General features: G+C 37.0%; 1 protein-coding gene across 1 annotated transcript; it reads right to left on the bottom strand.

Moving 5' to 3' along the window:
- Positions 1-2002: 2002 nt before the first annotated feature.
- Positions 2003-22923, bottom strand: LOC114758539 (U2 small nuclear ribonucleoprotein A'). Its single transcript, XM_028947589.1, has 8 exons — positions 22738-22923; positions 22568-22608; positions 22227-22356; positions 21887-22092; positions 21235-21408; positions 20338-20388; positions 5598-5771; positions 2003-2326 (listed from the first exon to the last, which is right to left on the bottom strand). Exons 1-8 carry the CDS (start codon positions 22817-22819, stop codon positions 2321-2323), a joined length of 864 nt encoding a protein of 287 aa, XP_028803422.1. The 5' UTR covers positions 22820-22923; the 3' UTR covers positions 2003-2320.
- Between the last annotated feature and the right edge of the window lie 1916 nt (positions 22924-24839).

The raw sequence follows: 24839 nt of genomic DNA, 5'->3' as shown, positions 1-24839 counted from the left end.
ATTCACCATCTCTCTCACTAGATTCCTCTCTCTTTCTCTCTCTCACCCACAATGATGAAGACGATGAGGCTCGTTATTAATCACCTGGAAGTTGCTTTTCAATGAAAACAAAAACCCAATATCCATTCAATGCTTCTCGTAACTCTGATTATGAGCTGTGGGCAATAACTAAAGGACACGATTCATTCACTCGATCGCGAGTAATAGTACGCCACCTAATGATATTAGGAACTAGGATCCATCGTCACAAACCCACCTTCTATGGATAGCTGAGAAGTAAGAACTATTATATAAGATCAATTAATAATATTTATGTTGAATGGAAATGGTATGCCACCTATTTAGTATTTGAATGTAAATTGATTGGGAGCAACATTGTGATGAAATAAGAAGGGAGATTAGTCTTGATGTCATTTTGATTCTTATTATAACTTTGTGCCCACCGTATGGATGCTCCGGACTGAATATCAATCTTCACAACATATATATAGCAACATTGTAGAGCTATATAAATTCTCATTTCAACAGATAAATTTTAAATTGTACGAAAACCTTATCGGAACATGTCACTAGCCTTACTTAACTTGTTATTAGCCTAATTGAACTTGTCATGAATCCTATATCAGAAGTGCTTGCTGTCAAATAAATCTGTAAATTCTCATTTCAACAGAGAAATTTAAAATTGTATGAAAACCTTATCGGAACTTGTCATTAGCTTTACTTAACTTGTCATTGACCTAATTAAACTTGTTATAAATCCTATGTTAGAAGTGCTTGATGTCAAAGAAATATGCAAATTCTCATTTCAACAGAGAAATTTAAAGTTGTACAAAAACCTTATCAGAACTTGTCAGTGGCCTTACTTAACTTGTCATTGGCCTAATTAAACTTGTTATAAATCCTATGTCAGAAGTGCTTGCTGTCAAATAAATCTGTAAATTCTCATTTCAATAGAGAAATTTAAAATTGTACAAAAACCTTATCGGAACATGTCACTAGCCTTACTTAACTTGTCATTGGCCTAACTAAAATTGTCATGAATCCTATATCAGAAGTGCTTACTGCCAAAGAAATATGCAAATTCTCATTTCAACAGAAAAATTTAAAATTGTACGAAAACCTTATCGAAACTTGTCATTGGCCTTACTTAACTTGTCATTGGCCTAACTGAAATTATCATTAATCCTATATCAAAGTGTTTGCTGTCAAAGAAATATGCAAGTTCTCATTTCGACAGAGAAATTTAAAGTTGTATGAAACCCTTATCAGAACTTATCATTGGCCTAACTGAACTTGTCATCGTCTTCATCATTGTGGGTGAGGGAGAGAGAAAGAGAGGAATCTAGTGAGAGAGATGGTGAATTAGAAGGTGGGTATGTGAGGATGGAGCTAATGAAAATGGAGATCGCAAAAGAAATTGAGAGAGATGGATATGGGATGAAAAGAAGGAGGACATTTTTGTCTTTTAACCAAGATTTCATATTTACAATTTGAGACCCGGTCCTTTCTAACTATTTTTCAAATTCAGAATCCCTCATTGCTATTTTATATATTGAAGGGTCTTTATTTACAATTTTCCCTTATATATTCCCCTCCCTCATTTTTTGTAAATTACTGAATTTTAATGATAAATGGTCGAAATTAGACAATTACATTTGTTTTGTTTTATATATATATATATTTTCTTTGCATTATACAAGTAACTAAACGGATTGTCTGGCGGCCACAATTTTTTATTCTATTCAAACCCTTTCTTAACGAACTTGACAGAAAAATCTCCGAAGGTTAGAGCTCTGCTAGCCGGCCTCTAACAGCGGTTAATCTTTTTATTTCTATTTTTTCTAAAAAGGGGTATTATTATCCTTTCACCCTCAAAATTTGATTTCATTTTTGGGATTTTGTAGGAGCTGTTAGATATTAACTGCGTGCTGCTGGGGTGTAAAAAAATTCTCCCTTTTTTCACGTGAACGGTGACAAGAATTAAATGCGCATGACCTGAGCATAGGCATAACCATTTCATTGCGAAGGAATAACCTCACTAGTCATATAAAGAAATCAAGTCTAAACCAGCAAATTAAAGAAAATAGCTGCCCCACAATGATTCATTGAGTCACATGCACAGAGATTCCAACGTGCCTAATTCAGTCATACATAGGAATTGAGATAATCACGTTCCTTACTTAACAAAAAGAAGACCCTAAATGGCATAAACACGACAGAGGAATTAGATAGTCGATCACCTATACTTACGGAAGATAACCACGACCCCGATTCTAGAACCCAGCAATAAAGGCTGCATGATTTTCAAAGCATCTCCACTCTAATCCTGTCAAAAAGGAACAATAGAAAAGAAAAAAAAGATTACTGTAAGCACCAATTGCCATATTTACCTGTACTGAAAATGAAAAGAGAGTTGGTTATTGGGGGGGAAAAAAGCCAGCTCAAATGAAAAAAGAAAACGGATGTGGGGCGACAGAGAGGAGAGGGGAGAGGGAGAAAGAGAGTAACATGACAATTAAAACACAATCTACCAGGGTAGCGGCAAAGCAAACCATGTATATTGACAAAAATTTGTTAAAAATAATTTTTTTCTGTAGAAACAGAACAAAATTAGTATAAAACTCGAGTAATATTAAGAAATTTCATTCTCCTACATTTTGGCTCAATTCTCATTTGTGATCCCCTCTTCCTACCTCTTCCCTCCTATTTACATTAATATGGTATTAGAGCTAGGTTCCACTGTAACTGGAAAACGCCGACCCCCCCCCCCCTTTCACATCACTAACTCAGTCAACATAGTATGGTCAGCAGTCCGCCTTATTGTCCTCTAGTGTTCCGATCTATTTCGAGCAGCACTTTGGAAACTTGCATCCCTTTCTTAACGCTGACCTCAAACCAGGAACTCTTTAATGTTCATTTTGAACACAAGCCCTCAACAGGACATTTGAATCATGACAATCAATACGTCCACTCTTGAGAAATCATTTGCTCCTGACAAGAAGGCTCCAAAAACAGTTCCCTACTGTCTATCAAATATATACGGTCTGTTGCTCTATTCTTTAAGGCAGTAGTTCTTGTAGGAAGCTTCGTAATGGTTTTGATAAAAGCTTAAACGGTTTCACCCCATTGCTTTAAAACAATGTTTTGAAATAGAAAAGAACTTGTATTCGAAAACAGGATACCATCTCTTCAATTAACCACCCCATCTTGTTGCACTGCATAACACAAGAATACTCAAATTATACACTAGTTCAGGAAAATTTTGAGAATCCCTGGCTGAAAAAGTTTTTAACACCATTAGAACAAAATCTTTCTATTCCAAAACCAAACTGTGTTATAACCAAGTCGAATATTTGGAAAAAGTTTAAGCTCAAACCATATTTCTATTTTAACAAGTAAATCCATGTCCAAAAAGTAAAATCATCAATAAAAGAAGCAAACCAACATTCCCAAGGGAAAAAAAGAAATAGAAGGGTCTCACATATCACAATGGATTAAAGGACAGAAGTTTTTATGATGAATTGAAAAGGAAACATGTCTGTACTTATCAAGTTCGCAAACTTCGCAAAGGAAAGCGTCAACAGTTAGTCTGTCAAATGAAGATGAAGACATGGTTTCACCAGACAAAGGCGATGAAGCTACATAATGACAACTACCTTGTTCAAGGATGGCAAATCGTCCTTATCAATTACTGGACTCTCAAAGCCTTGATAGGTCAGGAGGATCTTTGAGGTAGCCTCTACTCTTGTCTACGTTACATTTATAAGCTCATTTGTTTATGCTGTATTGTAAAAAATGACCTACTTGTTGGAGATGGATATATAACATCAACTACGAAACTATAACTACAAAATAATATTCAGATATCATTTAAGTTTGAAAATTATATTTATTAATTTATCATGCTGCACTTGACCGGCAAAGCAATAAACAGCAATCTATCTTCACAGAGAAAGAGAAGGAGCAAAGAAGCAAGAGCTTGCTTGACCTACCTTAGAATATTGGTTTAGTCTGCTTAGTTGGTAAAGTTTGGGTAGACCGCACTTAAAAAAGCAAGGCAAAGGTTCTTCACTTCCCCTCGCTTAGAAAGAGCTAAATCAACCTGGTTTGCTCTTGAAGTTACTTATGACCTATCTACTGCAGGTTCAATCCCCGGTCATCTAGCTCAACATACCTCAACTGAGCTGATGGGAAGCCATGTGGAAGACAACAACGAAAGGAAGGAGAAAGAAGCGTCAACAAGGGAGTTGCCTTCAAGGAAGATTTCAGGGAGCATTTACTCAATAAGATTTAAAGGAGACTATCTTGATTAAGTTTTGTTGAATTTTCAATACCTGTTGAACAATTAAAGGCAATAAGATGTCATTCTTTTTCTTTTTGGTGAAAAATGTTGTGAAGGTAAATGTTGAATTTTTTAAAAATTTTAAAAAATTTCCTAGTAGCTTAAACAAGTCAACCCAATTAACCCACCTAGTGAAACAAGCTTTACAACAACACCTAAGGTGGGTTAAGCAAGCCCGCGTAACACAACCAATCACGAGTTTGCTCATTCAACCCAAATTTATTGACGGCTCTTAAGAGTCTAAATAACTGATGCTTCAAAGCCTAAAAGAGAACCACTCCTACTATATGTTCATTTTTAAAGACAAGTGTGCAAGTGATTGCAGTTCACTTGAAAAACAAAAAATGGGATTATGGAACCAACTTTAAGCTAGGCGTCAGTTAAATTTAGGGTAAAATGTATAAAACTTCCTCATCATTTTCAGCGCACACAAGAATCTTTCCTGAAACTTTAGGAGCTTTGTACTTAGGGTATACAATGATTTGCCACAATGGTACAGAGGAGAAGTTCTAGATAACAAGGGCTACCAAATGGTGGCAAGAGTAGGTTGAGATGTGGATAGAAATCAAGGGCTCAAACTCTCATAATGCAAACAGAGAGAAAAATCCTGAAGATGTTAAATTGCATCATTTTAGATTCATAGATTTAAGTATTAAGAAAGTGACACAAATGAGTAGCAACTGTGCAAGGCTCTGATGAGCCCACTGCAAGTGGCACATGTGGATAAAAAGAAGCAGGCTCAGGGTCCAGCTAAGGCAGAGACACTAAAGAAAGCCTCAACTAGGCCCAAGCCCAATAGCTCTAAGGAGGGTAGTGAAGAGGCAGTTATCTAGCGTTGTGAGCTCCAGCAAAGGCAGGTTTTGAGGCATTGAAACCAGGGAGAGCTACTGGCCTCTCAAACGTCAGAAAATCTTTACATTTTCGCTGTTTTTCCTACTGCATTTTACTCTCTTTCTCCACTGTGCTGAGCTGAGATTAGCTGCTGTTATCAATTTCTCCTCTTCTTTCCACCTAAAGAGTGTGTAGCTAATCATTCAACTGAAGATATAATAAAAGTTCAGTTCCATCAGGCTCATATCCCATCTTTACACGAGTTACCTTTTCTTCATATCTATCTTTGAATGCACTATAAATACATTCAATTATATGAATGCAATTTGACTTTGTGAAGGTACATGATAAATGATCTAAGCTACGCGCTAAACAATCAAAGGAAAAAAGAAAAGCAAAATAAAATAGACACTCAAAGTGCTACCTGTTCCATGGGAGAAGAATCAGCTTTTCCCGGCTCTTCCGTACCATTAGGTTCACCCTCATCTTGACTCTTGTCTATATGAAGCACTCCATCACGCCCTTCTTTGACGTTATTTGACATTACATTTTCATCCAAGCTTCTAAAATCTTCTGGAAGCTGACCTAACTTTAGCGCCTGCAGACACAAATCCCATTAAGTCCACTAAACTTATGCCTGTCACTTTTTTTTCACTTTTAAAATGTGCACACAAAAAAAAAAAAAAAATCCAAGCCCCCATATGGGAAATATGCGTTGTGAAATCTCCAGAGACAGTTTTCTATTTCATTCATGCAACCAGTACAATTTACATAGTGCTAGGTCCATAGCAACAGGTTGGCTATCCTCCCGCAAATCACGCTTGATATTAAAAGTAGAAGATACCCAATTATCAGATAGAATCAAAAAGCCTATAATCAATTAATCATAAGAGATAGGTGAAAACAAAACAGTATAAAAACTGAGTTAAAAACAATAGAAACAGAAACAAAGAGTAGATCCACTAAATGGGGTATTGGGTCCAGCCCATTCCACCACTCCCCCTCCTCCTCAAGTTGGAAAACAGGCGTCTATTGTTCTCAGCTTGCAGTTCAATACATCGGCAACATGTGTATTTGATGAGGCGTAGAAAATCTGATGAGAATGAGAGTCTAGAGAGAATGTAACCGAAGCAAAAAAGTATTTTGTATATTCTCTTGATTCAGAAAGTGAGGATACAAGGCTATTCATGGAGGAGTGGACCCTTAAGAGTAATAAATATGCTACAGCTAACAATATTCATAAAAGGAGATAACAAATGGATGGTGACAATTTTAGCGACGGGAGAAAAGATATCACCACAATCTAAGCCAGAAATATATGTATAACCTTAGACAACAACCATGCTTTCAAATGACCAATAGTTCAATCTACGAATGACACCCAGCCATAGATTTAGTGTATGCCCATTGACAACAAACTACATATTTTCCAAATGGTAGATGAAGTGCCCAAGTGCCATTAGATTGCACGGATTCCATTTCATCAATTATAGCTTGTCTCCACCAAGATGGCTTCCAAAGCAGTATATGGAATAGATATAGAGGACTAAGAAGAAACAAAGCCATGACTAGGTGATGAAAAATGACGATAACTTACAAAATTGAAAATGGGATGGGGAATACTAGTAGCACAAGTACCTTTTCGAAAAGCAATAGGGAAACCATCATTTAGAAACGTGATTGGACCCAAGGCAAGCATAGAAATCAGGCACAAATTATTAGGAACATCCGTCGCATCAACATAAGGATATGATGGAGCTGAGGCTAAAGAAGAAGTGGAATTTACAATTGTTGGTGAAAACCCCTAATGGGCCAATGGGCTGACTGCTGTAAGTTCCTTAGGGTAAATCTCTCCAGACTATTCCTAGTTAGGTCACCTAAAATTGTGGGATTTAATTCCTGATTTTCTAAGATTGTAATTCTGATTTATTGTACCATAATCCTTGGCTAGAATCTCGCTGATCTCTCTATTATCATTGAGAGCTTGTATCTATTTATACATTGTTAGTATTGGAATAAAACACAAGTTTCCAGAAGCCAAATACTCTGATGACTAAAGTTCATGGTGTCAAAGCAATAATCAAGTTCAGATTAGGGTTCAACACCAAGAGCCATAGTGCTCAGCCAAACCCATAAATCAATTCGATAGATCTTTAGCCGTGATTCAGGCTAGAGGCCACACCCAAACCCACGCCAACCCTGTCTCCATCACCATTCATCAGCTAAATGGAGAGAACTATGTGCAGTGGGCAACAAGAGTGCTGCTCTATGTGATGGGCAAAGGGAAATACGGTTACCTCAGGTTCTGTAGAAAAACCTTCTGAAAGGGATGAGAAAATGCAGCTTGGGAGGCATAAAACTCTATGGTTCAAGCATGGTTGATCAACCCTATGACCACCGAAATTAGCAACCACTTCTCATTCTTTCTAACCACGAAAGAAGTTTGGAACGTAGCCCAGGACATGTTTACTTCGCTGAAGAATAAAGCTGCCTTGCTGGAAATTGAGAGCTTCCTTCATGGCTTCAAGAAAGATAATCTCTCAGTTACACAATATTATACTAAGCTATTTGTCAAATGGCAACAGCTTGATACTATGATGTGCACGAGCGGAAGCATCCTGATGACAACTCTCTACAAAAAGATAAAAGAAGAACAAAGAGTCTTCAAATTCCTCCTTGGTCTAGATGCACAGTTCGAAGTAAAAGGGAGAATTATGAGCAGGAAGGTTCTGCCACCACTAAGTGAAGTTTTCTTTACTGTTCGACAAGAGGAAAGCAGAAAGAAACTAATTTCAAGAGACTCCACTACTAAAGTACAACCCAATGCCCTAGTGACTAAAGGAGGGACAAAAGAAGGGGCCAAGAACAAAAAAAATCGATGGTGTGACCACTGTCGGAAGAAAGGACATGCCAAAGAAGTTTGCTAAAAATAGCATGGAAAACATCCAAAGAAAGGAAAACAAGAAGGGAGAGCATATGCTGGAACTACTAGAAACAATCCTAGAACAAGCCTAAATAAGGAAGATATTGCCATGAAAGATACTAGAGAAGCATGAAACCCCAAAATACCTTCAAGTTATGCTACATACACAAGTAAATCCATTCTGGCCCTCAAAGCTAATGTTCACCCTAAAGCTCTCTAGGTTGTTAATTCAGGGGCAACTGATCACATGACTAGCAACAAGGACTTATTGACTGACCTAAGACCTTGCACCACTAATATATCTATTCAAGTTGCTGGTGAAAAACTATTAAAGTTGAAGGCTTCGGCACAGCACATATAAATGATGAATTAATCCTACAAATGTTTTTAATGCACCAAAATTAAAGTACAGTTTACTTTCTGTGAGGAACATAACAACAACAACAACAACAACAAGCCTTATCCCACTAAGTGGGGTCGGCTACATGAATCACACGACGCCATCATGCTCTGTCAACAACCCAGTCCTTAGATATGTTGTTGACTAGGAGGTCTCGTTCAATGACCTCATTAAGCGTTCTTCTTGGTCTTCCTCTGTTCCTTTTTATGAGACTCCATCTTGTCTGATCCACCCTCCTCACCGGGGCCTCCAATGGCTTTCTCTGCACATGTCCAAACCATCTTAAGCGATTTTCAACCATTTTCTCTTGGATAGGTGCCACACCGACTCTTGCTCTGATATTTTCATTTCGAATTCTATCTTTTCTTCTATGACCACACATCCATCTCAACATCCTCATTTCTGCTACCCCAACTTTGTGCTCTTGTTTTCCCTTTATTGCTCAACATTCAATACCATACAACATAGCCGGTCTTATAACAATCCGATAAAATTTTCCTTTAAGTTTCTCAGGTACCTTCTTATCGCAAATAACTCTGGTAGCTTTCCTCCACTTTAACCAGCCAGTTTGTATTCTATGAAAAACGTCTCCATCAATTTCCCATCCTCTTGTATAATGCATTCTAGGTATTTAAACTTTGATACTTGAGGAATGATTTGCTCCCCCATCTTCACCTCCAAATCCCCATTGTCTTGCCTCCCCCCAAAATCACAATGCATATATTCTGTTTTGTTCCTGCTCAAGCGGAAACCTTTCGACTCCAACGTTCTTCTCCGTAGCTCCAATCTAGTGTTGATCTCTTCTTTTGATTCCGCCATGAGAACTATATCATCCGCGAAAAGCATGGACTTAGGGATTCTTTCTTGAATAGGTTCAGTTAGAACATCTAGAACAATGTTGAACAAGTACGGACTCAAAGAGGATCCCTGATGTAGGCCAATCTGCATAAGGAAGTTCTTTGTCTCACCTCCAAGCATCCTTACACTGGTAGTTACCCCCTCATACATATCTTGTATGGCTTTGATATAAGCAACCCGTACACTTTTTTTTTCCAAAGCCTTCCACATTACTTCTCTTGGCACACGATCGTAAGCCTTTTCCAGGTCAATAAAGACCATATGTAAATCCCTTCTTTTACTTCTATATATTTCCATTAACCCTCTTAGTAAATAGATTGCTTCCGAAGTGGATCTCCCTGGCATAAATCCAAATTGGTTTTCTGAAATAGAAGTCTCCAGCCTCAACCTATATTCCATCACTTTTTCCCACAACTTCATTGTATGACTCATAAGTTTTATCCTTCTGTAGCTTGCACAGTTTTGAATGTCTCCTTTATTCTTATAAATAGGAACTAAAATGCTTCTCCTCCACTCATCCGGCATATTCTTAAAGCGTAAAATTTCATTAAAAATCTTAGTTAGCCACACCTCACCCTCATCTCCCAGACATTTCCAAACTTCAATAGGGATACCATCAGGCCCAACGGCTTTTCCATTGTCCATTTTCTTGAGAACTACCTTAATCTCTCCGATACTGATCCTGCGGTAGAAGGCCAAATTCTGATCATCTTCGTTAATTAACAAGTCCTGTAAGTCTTGAGTCGCATAATTGCTTCCCTCATTAAACAATTTGTAAAAATAAGCCTCCCATTTGTCCTTAATATCACCATCAATAACTAACACTTTACCATCTTCATCCTTTATACACTTTACTTAGTCCAAATCTCTCTTTTTCCTCTCCCTTTGCTTCGCAATCTTGTAAATATTTCTTTCTCCCGTCTTTGTTCCTAACTCCTAATAAAACCCTTCATAAGCTTTAGTATGTGCTTCGCTCACTGCTTTCTTTGTCTCTTTTTTAGCCAACTGATACTTTTCCCAGTTTTTTACACTATTGCATGTGTATGGCCTCAAAACAATCTCTTTTCTGTTTGACTTTCTCTTGCACACTCTTATCCCACCACCAAGTCTCTTTATCTCTCTGACCAGGACCTTTGGATTCTCCCAAAATTTTTTTAGCCAACTGTGAGGAACATAACTCAATCTAAATTGTGAAGCTCACTTTACCACTATTGAATGTCTACTTCAGGCTCTGGGGTTGGGAAAGACGATTAGCGTAACTAAGATCCTTGAAGGACTTTACTATTTAGAATGCTGTCAATAGAAGCAGACTCCTAACAAGAAAGATTCAGTTACTTTATCTACTGTTTCCTTCAATAAAGATGTGCTGTTGTGACACTATAAGTTAGGCCACCCTAGTTTTCATTACATGTCAAAATTTTTCCCTCAATTCATGCATATAGATGCTTTATCCTTTTCTTTGAATTTTGTCAACTTGCAAAACATAGTAGAACTACCTACAAAAGTCATCGCTATCAATTTTCCAAACCTTTCAATTTGATTCACAATGACATTTGGGGACCATCCCGCACCACATCTCTTCACATTCAAAGTAGTTTGTCACATTTATCGATGACCACACACGCCTCACATGGATTTATTTCATGAAGATACCCTCTACCCTGATAAATTTCCACAAAATGATTACCAACCAGTTTCAAACTTCGATTTGTGCCTTGAGAAGTGATAATGGGAGGAAATACATGAGTGGAACCTTGCAAAACTACCTCAAAGTAAACGGGATCCAACACCAAATGAACTGTGTCAACACCCCCCAGCAAAATGGGATTGTCGAAAGGAAAAATAGACACATACTTTAAGTAACCAGAGCCATAATGTTCCCAAATACTCTAAGGAAGAAGCTATCCTCACTGCAATATACCTCATAAACTGAATGCCATCTAAGACCCTAGACTTTGAAACTCCCATCAATCTCCTCCTTAAACACTATCCAGATACTACATTTGTAACCAGTATTCCCATGAGTTCATATGCCTAGCCCATGTCCATTCTCTCACAAAAGGGAAACTTAGCCCTAGAGCCATCATATGCATCTTTTTAGGATACTCCAATACACAAAAAAGGTATAAATGTTACTCCCTTATATTAAAAAGATTTTTTGTCACAATGGATGTTACTTTTAAAGAACACCTAGCCTACTATTAAAAAGCCACCCATTCAAGGGCAGAGCAATGGGGAAAGGGAGCCTTTAGATGCACCAGACATCCCTGACAACCCTAAAGTTACACCAAACGGTCCTAAACTTACACCAAACAGCCCTGAAATTGTTATCATCAATCCTTAATCAGGCCAAAATACCCATCATAATGACCAGACCCTAGCTGAACCAAATCTGGACCCTCAAAATGCCTCTCCAATGCCCAATACCACATTAAACAACAAAGAATACGAACAGGGAGATGATGCAGAAGGAGACATTAATGAGACAGAAGTCCCAAACAGTAATGATCCCTCAAGAGCTCTGTGCAAAACTAAGAGACAACTCCAATCCCAAAACCTAATGCTCTCGGGTGGCCAATTGCCTTGAGGAAGGGGGTAAGGCAATGTACAAAGCATTCCATAAGTAACTTTGTTTCTTATGACAAGTTATCTCCATGTATGAAAATTTTTGTAACCAAGATTGAAGAAGAAATTCTAGCTACCTTCAATGAAGCAATAAAAGATCCCAAATGGCATGTAGCCATAGATGAGGAGTTGATGGCCCTTAACAAGAACTAAACATGAAGAATTGTGAACCTTCTTGTGGGAAGAAGGCAGTCAGGTACAAATGCGTACTTACCATCAAATATAACCCTAATGGCACAATCAACAAATTTACAGCAAGGCTAGTGGCAAAAGGTACTCCTAAACCCAAGGAATTAACCACCAGGAGACATTTGCTCCTATGGCAAAATTTAGCAGCATTCGAATTCTTTTCTCATTGTTGCCAACCTTGATAGGCCATTACATCACCTAGATGTAAAGAATGCATTTCTGAATGGAGATCTTGAGAAAGAAGTGTATATGAAGATACTTGAAGGTGTTGCCGAGTATGGAAACAAGAATTTGCATGCCAACTGGACAAGTCCCTGTATGGATTGAAACAATCGCCAAGAGCTTGGGTTGAGTGATTTACTAAAGTAGTAAATAGGTCAAGATATACCAATGCCAAGCAAATCACAATTTGTTTGTAAAGCATACAGGTGGAAAAATCTCAATCTTGATTGTTTATATCGATGACATTGTAGTCACAGGAGATGACCTTGAAGAGATAGAGAAACTCAAAAGGAAATTGGCGATAACATTTAAAGTGAAAGATCTAGGAGGCTTAAGGTACTTCCTAGGAATGGAAATTGCAGGATCACAACAGGGAATTTCTGTGTCTCAAAGGAAGTATACCCTGGACCTACTTAAGGAAACTGGAATGCTTAGAGCCAAGCCATCACCATTACTAATGGACCGTTTTGTTGATTTAGAATACAAGAGGGATGGAACACCAGTTAATGCTAAAAGGTATAAGCAGTTAGTCGGAAAACTAATCTATTTGTCCCATACTAGACCTGATATAAGCTATGCTATAAGCATGGTAAGCCAGTTCTCATCACAACCTCAAGAACAACATATGGAGGCTATATACACTATCTTAAGGTACTTAAAAATGACACCTGAAAGAGGCATCCTTTTTAGCAGGTCAAATACCAAAGGAATAGAGATATATATAGATGCAAAACATGGAGGTGATCCTGGGAACAGAAGATCAACGAGTAGTCTTGTAACTTGGAGAGGTAAAAAGCAACTGTAGTCTCAAGAAGCTGTCGAGAAGCTGAACTCAAGGCTGTAATAGATGGGGTATGTGAAGGAATTTGGATTACACGAGTACTACAGGACCTAAAAACCAGCACACAGTTACCTATAAACATATGGTGCGAATGATTGACAACCTAGTCAATCATCATAGAATTAAGCATGTACAAATTGATTGACATTTTATAAAGGAGAAGATCGAGTCAGAAGTAATTCATCTATCCTACATAAGGTCCTCCTCTTAAGTGGCAGACGTTCTCACTAAACCACTAGATAGAGGCAAGTTTGAGTTTTCCAAAAGCAAGATGGGCATGTTAGACATTTACATGCCAACTTGAGGAGGAGTGTTGGTGAAAAACCCTAATTGGCCAGTGGGCCATAAGTTACTTAGGGTAAATCTCTCCAGATTATTTCCTAGTTAGGTAGCCTAAAATCATGGGATTTAATTCCTAATTTTCTAAGATTGTAATTCTGTTTTATTGCACCATAGTCCTAGGCTAGAATCTCGCTAATCTCTCTATTATCATTGAGAATTTGTATCTATTTATACATTGTGAATATTGGAATAAAATACAAGTTTCCACAAGCCAAATACTCTAATTTTTGAACTTCAACAATAAACACTGTGGAGGGGAGATCACTAGGGACTCAATGTAATGAACTAGACTTGATAGGGATTAAAGAACAGGAGTCAAACGTACATGTGGAATAATGAGAGGACTAAAAAGGTGAGGTGAGAGGAAGCACCTTAGAGATATAAAAAGAATCATTTGTAGATTCTAAAGATGAATAGAATGGTATACTCAAACAAGTTGACATCAATAGCAGTGAAGAATCAATTAGCATCAAAGGAATAGCATTTATACTCTTTTCAAAGATGGCAGCATCCCAAGACACATTTTCAGGATTTGGCTAACTCATCTCGTCCAGTGTTAACTTATGAAGAAAGCAAGCACACCCAAAACACAAGGTAGAAGTGGAAATAAAGGATGCTAAGGGTACAAGATGGAGTATGGAATTTAATTATGCATGACAAAAAGAGGGTATACAATTAATCAAGTAGTGAGAACATCTGCCCAACAACTCAAGGGAACATTGGGATGAAGAAGGTTTGAGCTGTTTCAACAAGATGATGATTCTCACACTTTGCAACCCCATTCCATGGGGTAAGGACACAAGAAGACTGATGAGCTACGCCTTTGTCACATATGAATGCTTTAAACTGTGCAAATAAATATTTATGGGCATCATCACTTATTAGAATTAGGATTGCTAAATTGAGGATAAATCTCGTTGAAAAATTACAAAAAGATTATGTTGGAAGTGGGCCCAATAAAGGCCCAATTACAGCAAACCCTAGCTTAATTAGTAACTGCCAGTAATTATATGTTTTAGTATCTGCATAATTTTAGGGATTTGTTAGATTTTTATCTGATTTATTATTCTATCATTACCCTAGTTTAGATTTGATCAGATTCGGTCAAACCCTTTCTTCCCTCTATATGTATCAATCGGTTCCACGAAATAATAGATGAGTTCAGCGCCAAACTCTGTCATGGTATCAGAGCAATCATGACCTTCAAAGCAGTACTGATGGGTACTCCACGAGCCTTCATTGCCGGTGGTCCGGAAAACTCATCCTCGGCCGCAACTGGCGGTGGCTCAAACAGCAGGACCAATTCTGCAGTGAACTGACCCTCGAACCAATCTTCATCTCTGAGTTCAGCGTTGGATTCACTATCTCAAATCACCATCTCCCACAGACTCAATGAGAACAACTACCTACAATGGTCCAAGAATGTACTTATGTTTATTCGAGGACGACACAAGGAGAAATATCTCACGTGGGATCCCAAACCACTATCAACCGAGGATTCCCAATTCAATGCATGGCGGCCCGAAGACAATTTGGTAATGACCTGGTTAGTGCATTCCATGACTCCAGAAATCAGCGAGAATTACCTGCTTGCTAGTTCGGCTCGTGAAATCTAGGAGTCTGCCAGGCGAACGTACTCAGTCAAGGAAAATTCTGCCGCTATAATTCAGGTCAAATGGCTCCTACGTAGTCTGGTTCAAGGGGAGCAAACCGTAACTCAGTACTTCAGTGCACTCATGCAACTCTGGTTGCAGATTGATATGTATGATGTTCATCAATGGACTTGTCACACCGATGAATCATACTACAAACAAGTAGTTGATCGGGATCACTGCTATGATTTTCTATTGGGCCTTAACGACACCTATGAGGACATACAAGGCAGAATTATGGGTATAAAGCCTCTCACTTTGCTTGAAGAGGCCTTTAATATGGTTAAGAACGAGGAGAGTCGTAAGGCATTGCTCCAATTAACACCTCGAGCTCTACCTTCCGCTGATGCCTCGGCTATGGTCATCCGTGGCAATCATGAGAATGAACCTAGAGGAAAGAAATTTCTAAGGTGTGATCATTGCAATAAAAATGGCCATACACGAGACACCTGCTGGAAAATTCATGGAAAACTAGCTCATCCTAGACACCGAACAAAAGGGGACAAGGACAGTAAGGGTATGACAGTGAGCAACATGCAAGACGGTGAGTTTCTGAACCAGGAAGAGGTTTCTATTCTCCGGAAAATCCTAGACAAATATACTCAAGATAAAACAAGTGATAAAACAACCCCTCAAGTTACTCTAGCACATGCAGGTATGATTTTCTTGGCTACTCACAAAATAAAGAACACTTGGGTGGTTGACTCTGGAGCCACAAATCATATAACCGGATTTCGTGAATCATTCTCTGACTTTAAGCCCTATTCTGAATATTCCCGAGTTCAAGTGGCCAATGATACATATGCAAAGGTCATGGGGTCCGACACTATTATTATCTTAGCCACTATTACATTATATAATGTTCTCTTTGTACCTGAGATCAAGTGTAATTTACTATCTGTTAAAAGTGTCACCTGCCAATTAAATTGCCGTGCCATATTTGACAAATTTCATTGTGATTTTCAGGACTTAGCCTTGGGGAGGGTGATTGGCAAAGCTAAGGAGTGTCATGGACTCTACTATCTAGAAGGCGACTCGAAGACTTGTGTGGTTGATTCTTCTGTTTCAAGTTCTTTTTTTTCTGCTATGTCTCATGATGACATATTGCTATGGCATTCTAGGTTAGGCCATCCAAATTTTAGTTGCATTAAAATTCTGTTTCCCGACTCCATCAATAAAGATTTTCAGTTTCATTGTGATACTTGTCATCGAGCAAAGCAAACTCGCTCAACTTATTTGCCAACTCCTTACATACCTACACATCCTTTTGCCCTAATTCACAGTGATGTTTGGGGTCCATCTAGGATTGAAAATATTTCTAATGCAAAATGGTTTGTTACATTCATTGATGATTATACTCGCCTAACATGGGTATTTTTAATGAAGGAAAAATCAGAGGTCTTCTCTGTCTTCAAGAACTTTTATGCTTTTATTCAAAACCAATTTCAAATTTCAATAAAAATTCTTCGAAGTGATAATGGCAGAGAATATATTAATATGGATTTTCAAAAATTTCTTACTGAAAATGGAATTCACCATCAAACTTCTTGTGTGCATACACCAAAACAAAATGGTGTAGCAGAACGGAAAAATAGACACCTTTTAAAAGTGGCAAGGGCTCTTTTGATTGATAAAAATGTTCCGACCAAATTTTGGGGAGATGCCATTCTTACTTCTGCGTATTTGATTAACAGAATGCCTTCCAAAGTACTAAAATTTCAGATTCCTGTTCAAAAATTCTTAGAGCATTATCCTCATTCTCATCTCCTCAACTCCCTTCCCAAACGTGTATTTGGATGCACAGTTTTTGTTTTTGATAATCAGGGTGGAAAACTAGGCTCTAAGTCTGAAAAATGTATTTTTCGGGGTTATCCTTCCACTAAAAAGGGTTATAAATGTTATTCTCCTACTTCCAAACGTTTGTATATCACTCTTAATGTTAAATTTGTTGAATCTCTTCCTTTTTACTCCAAATCACCCATTCAGGGGGAGAGTGATAGAGAATGGCTAATTTGTGTTGGTGATAAGGGTCATATCAGTGAAACCAATTGCGAAAATCAATCATCACCTAGCTATGGCCCCCAAACAGCACCTTCGTCCACTATCCCAATTGACACTAATCCACTTTCCACCTATGATAAGCCGGCTCAGTCTATCCCCGCCATTGAATAGCCTATTATTGAACCTGAACAGTCTATCACCGATTCTGCACAGCCACCTTCAAACCTTGACAATAGACCTACCCATGATCCTAATCTTGAGTCCCAAGTCCATGAAACAGAAGAAGAGACAACAGTTAACAGAGAAGAGTCCATTGCACCACCAAGGCTGAGTCATGAAACTCAACCTGAGTCTATTTCCAAAGATCTACAGTGGCCCATTGCACTAAGAAAAGGAAAGAGAAGTTGCACCAGGTATCCTATTAACAGGTATGTCTCCTATGACAAGCTCAACCCATCCTTTAAGGCATTTGTTGCTAATATTGACAAAGAAGAAATCCCAAGATGTTTTGATGAAGCTATATGTGATCTGAATTGGAAGTTGGCTATTGAGAATGAACTGAATGCCTTAGCTAAGAATCAGACCTGGAAAATAGTGGATTTGCCCCGAGGAAAGCCTGTTGTAAGTAGCAAATGGGTCTTTACCAAGAAGTACAACCCAGATGGAAGCATTAATAAGTATAAAGCAAGATTGGTAGCAAGGGGTTTTACACAAACTTACAGTATTGACTATCTTGAAACTTTTGCTCCTGTTGCTAAGTTCAATACTATAAATGTTCTATTATCTCTTGCTGCCAATCTAGATTGGCCATTACATCAAGTAGATGTTAAAAATGCCTTCTTAAATGGGGACCTAGATGAGGAAGTGTATACGGAAATACCACCAAGATTACGGAACTCTAAAAATCAGAATAAGGTGTGCAGACTTTATAAATTCTTGTATGGACTTAAACAATCCCCGAGAGCATGGTTTGAAAAATTTACATGTGCCATTAAAAAATTCGGTTACACACAATGCCAAACAGATCATACCTTGTTTATAAAGCACTCTAATCATAAAATTACTGTGCTAATAGTCTATGTGGATGACATAGTATTAACAGGGAATGACATCAAAGAAATTGCAGAACTGAAACAGAGGTTAGCAGCAGAATTTGAGATAAAAGATCTTGGGAATCTGAGATTTTCTGGGACTGGAGATTGCTAAATCACCTTAAGGTATTAGTGTGTCACAAAGAAAACACACTATGGATCTTTTAAAGGAGACAGGGATGTTAGGAGCTAGACCAGCTGAGACTCCTATGGAACTAAACTGTAAACTTGAGATCACACCAGATGGGAAGGCTACCAACAAGGAACGTTACCAAAAATTGGTGGGTAAACTCATATACCTATCTCATACCAGACCGGATATTTCTTATGCTGTAGGAGTTGTGAGCCAATTTAATAGTAAACCTCAAAAAGAGCACATGGAAGCTATATACTGAATCCTCAGGCACCTGAAAAATACACCTAGGAAAGGGTTATTCTTTGCTAAGGGGAATAAAAAGCATGTGGAAATATATACAAATGGGAAAAGCGTGAACCCTGGTACAAAAGAAGACAATGACATTGAAGTATATACTGATGCTGATTGGGCAGGTGCAATTGATGATAGACGCTCTACTACAGGCTACTGTACTTTTGTGTGGAGCAACCTAGTAACATGGAGGAGTAAAAAACAACATGTTGTATCTAGAAGCTCTGAAGAGGCAGAATATAGAGCTTTAGCTCTTGGAATCTGTGAAGGGATGTGGGTTGTACGGCTACTGCAGGAACTTGGGATAGAGACTACACCAATAAAAATGTGGTGTGATAGCATGGCTGCATTGAAAATCGCCAATAATCCTGTTCAGCATGACAGGACAAAGCTTGTTGAGATTGATCGTCATTTTATTAAAGAAAAGATTGAGGCTAAGGTGATTGATTAGGCCTACATTCCTACTGGAAGACAAATTGCAGACATGATGACAAAGCCACTGGTTCAGGCAAAGTTTGATGAACTCACAAGCAAGCTGGGAACGATCAATATCTATTCGCCAGCTTGAGGGGGAGTGTTGGAAGTGGGCCCAATAAAGGCCCAATTACAGCAAACCCTAGCTTAATTAGTAATTGCCAGTAATTATATTTTTTAGTATCTGCATAATTTTAGGGATTTGTTAGATTTTTATCTGATTTATTATCCTATCGTTACCCTAGTTTAGATTTGATCAGATTCGGTCAAACCCTTTCTTCCCTCTATATGTATCGATCGGTTCCATGAAATAATACATGAGTTCAGCGCCAAACTCAGTCAGATTCAAAACAATTTATACCAATTGATGACCCCAAATCACTGGCCCTGTAAAAATATCTCTCGCATCCTGGCCAAGCATCAAGCTTGAAGCATGGCATGGTGTTTGAACATACAGACTAGTCCTTCGATTTCTTCCTTCAAGGCCAACATGTAGATCTAACCCAATAAATGGGCATCCCCCCCACCAAAAAAAAAAAAAAAAACCAACTCACAGAAACACATGTTGGTTCTTGATTTTAATATGACTTGATTATGATTCGTTTGTAAATGACAAGATCCATTGTGATTGCCTATAAACAATTTCAGAATATGATGTAAATCAAACATATTGACTACAATTCTCACATTTTTCTCACATTATACATAAGAGGTTCTTATAAATCAAATTTGATTCTCACTCTCTACATATCTCAGCTGATTCTTTTTAATTCTCATGATCCAGAATTTTTTTTGCCTTTACCTTATCATCTATTTTGGTTGACCATATCCCGTCTTATTCAAGGCAAATGCTAGGGAGTGATAGCCGGTAGTCAAAGCTAGTTTTCTATTTATACTCCACCCGTTCAAAATAAATATATATATTGAATTTTCCTAGAAACTTCCATACGAGTGACAGACACAGCTAATATGGGAGAGAGCGCTGCAAGATCATCTCACTTGCAACAGGTCATTAGCAATTATTTTATTTATGTAAATCTAGTAATGTGCATCTCAAGAGCTATAAGAAGAAAACTCATTGTGTAAGATTGCGTGCGTGTGATCTAGAAAAGCAAGCACCTTTTCAAGTCTTGCAACCTCTTCAAGAGTTTGTGAATTCACAATGGCAGCCTGCATACAAGAGAAGCACGATAAACCACATGTAGCAAAAATCAGCAACTACAGACAACCATAAAAAGATGGAAGCTGCATAGCTCACAAGGAATATCATATAGGGGCCAATCAAATGGGGAGTGTTAATATCTTACATAAGTTAAAAAAATTAAAAACATAAATAGGACTCTTCAAAATCTCATATGCAGGTAACTTGAAAGCCCTTCTCATCTTTTATTGTATGATTGAGATTTGACAACATGATTAATTTAATCACTAGAAAAAGTGTTGGACGTTTGCAAAATCTAAATGCAAAATATTGAAGGAAGACTAATTTAACACCTTTTCTTCTATGCTGGATGATGTCCTAATTTTCTATTCATGTATAGACTAACTAAACCATAAAAGTGGAGGTTAAATAGCACGTGAAGGTTAAATAGCACGTGGTTATTCTATCTGAATCTTATCTAATTTTTGTGGCACTTCCATAAGGAACAAATTAAATAACAGCTTGATTCATACATGCATCCAAATATCCTAACAATACACCACGATTATTAAAGCTGCCACAACAAACCTAAAATTTAATTTGTTGCCCCTCCACTATTTATTCAAAGCTCTACCATTTTCATAACTGACTTCCTACTACGATATTGTGTTTGAGAGAGCTATTTAATAAATACAAAGGGGCAGAAGGGAAAAGAATTAGAAAAGACGAATGCCCAAATAGAAGTGCCTCAAGTAGAAGCAGAGATATGCCAAAATCTCACATGCGAAGAAAAATGAGCCCTTATAAATCTAAACCAAATATCAACTAAACATCAGATAGTCATGCTTAAACAAATTAATTTATCATTGGTATACCTTAATTGCAATAATCTGCTCTGGTGTAGGTGCGACCACTTTGGATGTTTGCTGTTCCTGTGTAACTTCAGAGACATTTGGAGTTTCAACAGGTGAAGCCACCTTAATTGGTGCCTTTTGAACTTCTTCTTCTACTTCTTTGGAAGAAAACAAGTTTTTGGCTTCCAACCTCTCCTATTAAGTAATAATTAATTTCAAATAACTATCATTAGGTTGCAAGATAATTGCAGAGAAGGAGTGAGTCAGAAGTAGAAATGCTTGCAATAACCTGACATAATTCTCCTATACGAACATCACAATGACTATTCTCTATTCTCTAGCAACGTAATAAAACCTTCCCCCTACTTATATGTTTTTAAGGCATAATCTGCTTGCAATCAGTTTCTGGCAGATTGCATTTCCACCAGCGAGTCAACTGCAGTAAATTAAGGATCGAAGTTGAAAGACAAAGTATATGCTACAGACTAGAGCTATATGAAATATACTTTTGACACTTGACTCAATGCTCAGTTTTATGCTTTCTTTCTCAAGCTCAAAATGCTGATTTTCTAGCATTCACAAGTTAAGAACACATTAGAACCCATGCTTTACAAAGAAAAAACAGCAATTCAGTTGACAGCAAATATGAGTATGGCGAGAAAGGAAATCTTACTTTATTTTTCACTTTCTTGAAATCTAAAACACGAAGGGACTTCAGCTTGTAAATGACATAAAGCCTGTAATTTGGTTTCTTTGTAATACTGTTATCCAACAAACTAAGGTACTGGAGCTTTGGAAGGGATGCTAAAGGATCAATCTCCACCAAGTTGACAAGCCTGTTATTTGTAAGAACCAGCGTATGTAATTTTGGCAAGAATTCTGCAAGGCAAGGGGCCCAGTAAGCTACAAAAACATACTATCTTGAATTCTTGAGTATATCTGGCAGAAAAGCATAAGGCTGGTGACTAAAATTATGAAGTAAATAGAAGAGATGAAGTTCAAAGCCAGAATACCTCCAATGTTAGGATTAATTCTAGTAATTCTATTGTTATTTATGAGTAGGGTACCCAGCCGATTGAGATATGGCAAGTTTTCCAGCTTGACAATCTCATTGTCAGAGAGGTCTATGGTGTCAAATTGGTCCTGTGAGAGAGTCAATACAAAGAAATCAAGAAATTTATCCTCAGCCAGACAAAGCATTACTTAAAGCAATCGCACTGCTACAGGGCATGGACTGAGCAATATAAAGAAACATAGCAAAAAAGGAGAAAAATAAAAGAGCCACGAGGCATATCCAATACCTAAGCATACGGGATAAAGTAAAAGGACAGGAAATGAAGCTAAATTTGCGCACCTCAGTAGCGCCCAAATTTTCGATTACAGCTATCTTGTCCCCTGAACAATAACAAAACTTGTTATCACACTAACTACAAGCAACTCATCTCTCAAAGAGAGATGAGAAAGAATGTAAACAACACTCTACTAGACTCACACAGGAGCAAAAATTTAAAGGGTATTGCATACCTCGCAGATCCAATTCTCGCTCTTTAATGGCATTAAAGAAATGAGGGCTTTTCCAGATAAGGTCGGCAGTGAGCCTCACCATCTCGTCCCTTTCTGCGTTTGCTAGGGAAACTTCGAACCTCCAAGGCAAGGTCTAATGAAGAACTGCGCGGTGAAATGCCGCTTGAACCTAGAAGGATTTTCGTACTGACCTTTGCTCTCGTTATTAGGGCGCGTTTGGTCGAAGGGAAGGAGAGGAGAGCTTGCGTTGTTACCTTATTTGGGATATAAAAAATAAATAAAAATAAGAGATAAAATAGATTAGGATGTTATATTCAGAATCAAATTGAATATCTAGTTAGCCCTATTAAAAAGGAGTAATATTAATTAATTATATTTTTTATATACAATTTATTATTTCAAACAAAAATATAAATTAAAATATATTTTTTTTATATAATTATCATATTAAAGTATGTCTTTTTTGGTAATTTATACTTTAAAAAATGATTACAATAACAACCACTTAAACATTTTCACTTTATCAAAATTATTTTTTTCACAAAATCTATTTTTTTAAAATTTATTCACAAAATCTATTTTTTCAAAAAAATGTTCTTCAAAACTATTTCTAAATCACAGTTTGGCTTCACCCAAACATCTCGTTATACTTTATAGAGAGGAGAGAAGAAATTTCAAATGGTCATTACTTGGTCCAAGAGGAAAGATGCTGGTAATAATTAAATTACATCGTTCTCTTTTTTTCTTTTTTGCCGGTACTAATTAAGGTAAAATGACAGAAAAAGAAGTTAGAAGTTACAAATCCCAAATCAGGTTTGGTAATATAATTTTATTTAGTATTAACAAATCTGAATTTACAAATAACGACAAATTTTTGTTGACATTTTTTGTTTGGCATTTACAAAATTCCAACTTTTTTTTTGTCATTGTCGTAATAATTAAACTACCATTATATCTTTATATTTTAGTTTATTATTTTTTTACTCGTTAAAACTTAAAACAAATTACTTATATTCAATATCATTCGAAAGTGGATTTATAAGTATACATAAATATTTTAACAACCGAAAATAACAAAATAACAAATATCTATATTGCATCATTTACAAGTACACAACATGTCACACTTTACTTATATAATATCTTAGCATCCATTTCTAATCATTTTAGACTACTTTGGATGGTTTTAAATTTAAAAATTTCAATCTAGACGTTAATTTTCAGAAATTTACTGTTTACTATCCAATTTCCAAATTACAGGTCCAACTTTGAAAAATCATAACTAATTCTAGAAAAATCGTATAGAGGTATTCCAAAATTTTATAGAAAGCTCTTTCAATGCTCTTTAAGGAAAAAATATCAAAATAGACTTATCTTTGGCCAATTCGTATAGTTTAATCAATAAAGATTTCTATTTATTTGGTAAAATCTGGAACTTTCAGATTCTGTGCCTCAATTTTGAAAATTCATATCTCCTTGTGTACACATCTAATTGAGGTGATCTACCTTTTATTTTAAAGCTTGAGGTGTGTACTATAAGTCTATCAAATTTCATAGCCTAACTCGTTTACTTGATAGGTCAAACTGAAGCTCGAAACTAACTAGTTTAGGACCTACATTTTATCCCTTAACTAACTTTTGTTTTAATTCTTTTTATTTTTTTTTAGCATATAAAACTTGGGCTTATTCTTTCCCATTCATGCTCATACACTTTCATTCATGCTATAAACATTCTAAGCACATACATTGCATTGATGGCATTCATAAAGATAATTTACAATATAGGAGAATTATATATTGAACATTAATCTCATTCATTAAAATCAATAATTCTCTACCTTCTTCTCCTTATTTTTCATGCCATTATTGCCCATCATTAATTGACCTAAATGGTTGGTTAGGGAAAGGTGAGATTCGGGAGAATTTCAGTAGCAAACAATACCATATTAATCATGCTAGATGGATGCTAATGCATTACACGCAACTTGTTTATTCTCTTATTAATTAGTGACATATTAGCATGCTCAAAGCTAACTTCTTCATGCATGGCCATAGAGACATAATCTACTCATCATAAATAACAATTATAGCAGCTAAAACAT

The sequence above is a fragment of the Neltuma alba genome, unplaced genomic scaffold (assembly GCF_004799145.2).
Source record: "Neltuma alba isolate B1F8T4 unplaced genomic scaffold, ASM479914v2 tig00001525_pilon, whole genome shotgun sequence".
Lineage (NCBI taxonomy): Eukaryota > Viridiplantae > Streptophyta > Magnoliopsida > Fabales > Fabaceae > Neltuma > Neltuma alba.
This window is presented reverse-complemented; position numbering and strand designations above follow the sequence as displayed.

Excerpts from the sequence above, each read along its gene's own strand:
- LOC114758539 (XM_028947589.1), bottom strand. The coding sequence starts at position 22,819 with ATGGTGAGGCTCACTGCCGACCTTATCTGGAAAAGCCCTCATTTCTTT. Across the intron at positions 22,609-22,737 it reads GCGAGAATTGGATCTGCGAG|GGGACAAGATAGCTGTAATC; the intron begins GTATGCAATACC and ends GTTATTGTTCAG. Across the intron at positions 21,409-21,886 it reads TCAAGAAAGTGAAAAATAAA|GAGAGGTTGGAAGCCAAAAA; the intron begins GTAAGATTTCCT and ends ATTACTTAATAG.